At 49.0% G+C, this 1385-nt stretch overlaps 1 protein-coding gene across 1 annotated transcript; it reads right to left on the bottom strand.

Annotated features, from left to right (window-relative positions):
• Positions 1-231: 231 nt before the first annotated feature.
• LOC133377964 (olfactory receptor 9G4-like) lies at positions 232-1170 on the bottom strand. The gene has a single exon (XM_061612751.1). The coding sequence runs from the start codon at positions 1168-1170 to the stop codon at positions 232-234; it is 939 nt and encodes a 312-aa protein (XP_061468735.1).
• Between the last annotated feature and the right edge of the window lie 215 nt (positions 1171-1385).

Below are 1385 nucleotides of genomic sequence, written 5' to 3'. Positions count from 1 at the left end.
ATTGCAAACATCTTGTATTGATTGTGGCAAGCAGCAGCTTCAGGAGCACTTTTTGTTAGGGATGTTAGGTTTACTTAGGAAAACAGCAAGAAGGAAAGGGTTTATCCCTTCCCTGCAGTGATGCTTTCCCCATCCAGATTCCCTGTCCAGCTGCTAACCATAAAAGTTTACAGACAGTGGAAGGCATTCATGTAGCTCTGTTATCACATCCAGTTTGGCTCAGAGTCCCATTCATTGCCATTCATTAGGTGCCAGGACTTTCTTGAAGGCTGCCTTGACATCTTTGTTGCGCAAGCTGTAAATCAAGGGGTTGACCAAAGGGTTGACCACTGTGTAGAAAAGTGCATTTGCCTTGTCCCAGTTTGGAGTGTGCTGGGAGCTGGGTCGGGAATACATGAAGAGGATGGAGCCATAGAAGAGGGAGACCGAGACGAGGTGGGCAGAGCAAGTGGAGAAGGCCTTGCGCCGCCCTGCAGCTGAGCGGATGCGTATGATGGCTGCCACGATGCCCGTGTAAGAGCCCAGGATGAGAATAGTGGTTGCCAGCATATTGCAACCATTGACTGTGGATAGGATGAGTTCATAAATCCGAGTATCACTACAGGCCATCTTCACAAGTGGGATCACATCGCAGAAGTAGTGGTTGATAATGTTGTTTCCACAGAAGTGTAGGCGGAAAGTGTTGCCTGCATGCACAATGGCATTAGCAAAGCCAGCCACATAAGACCCAACGACCAGCTGGATGCAGCGTTTCCTGGGCATGGCAGTGGTGTAGAGGAGTGGGTTGCAGATGGCCACATAGCGGTCATAGGCCATTGCAGCTAGCAGGAAGCATTCACTGTAGGTTAAGCCAGCTGAGAAGAAGAACTGAGCTGCACAGCCTGCAAGGGACATGGCATTGTTCTTGGACACACAGTCAGACAGGATCCGGGGAGTGTAGACTGAGGAGTACCAGACATCCAGGAAGGAAAGGCTGCCCACAAAGAAATACATGGGTGTGTGCAAACGGGAATCTAGGTAGATCAGTGTCATGAGACCCAGGTTTCCAGTCAGGGTTAGAGTGTACGAGACCAGGAAAAGCACAAAGAGGATGATCCGCAAGAGTGGATCTGTTGTGAAACCCACCAAGACAAAGCTGGTAAGTAGTGTGTGGTTTCCGTCTGTTTCCATTATCACCAGAGGTATCACCTGTCGGTACAGGGAAGAGGAATGGAAAAGTTGCCATTCACCTCAATGGTATGCATAGAGTACATCTGAAAATGCTTATTTGGCATTATTTTGCTTATCAGTAAGAGCCAATGTGGTGTAGTGGTTAAGGTGTTGGACTATAACCTGGGAGACCAGGGTTCGAATCCCCACATAGCCATGAAGCTCACTGGGCGACC

This window comes from Rhineura floridana, chromosome 2, assembly GCF_030035675.1.
Source record: "Rhineura floridana isolate rRhiFlo1 chromosome 2, rRhiFlo1.hap2, whole genome shotgun sequence".
Taxonomy (NCBI): Eukaryota; Metazoa; Chordata; class Lepidosauria; order Squamata; family Rhineuridae; genus Rhineura; species Rhineura floridana.
The sequence above is the reverse complement of the archived record's forward strand: the minus strand, read 5'-3'. Positions and strand labels throughout refer to the sequence as shown.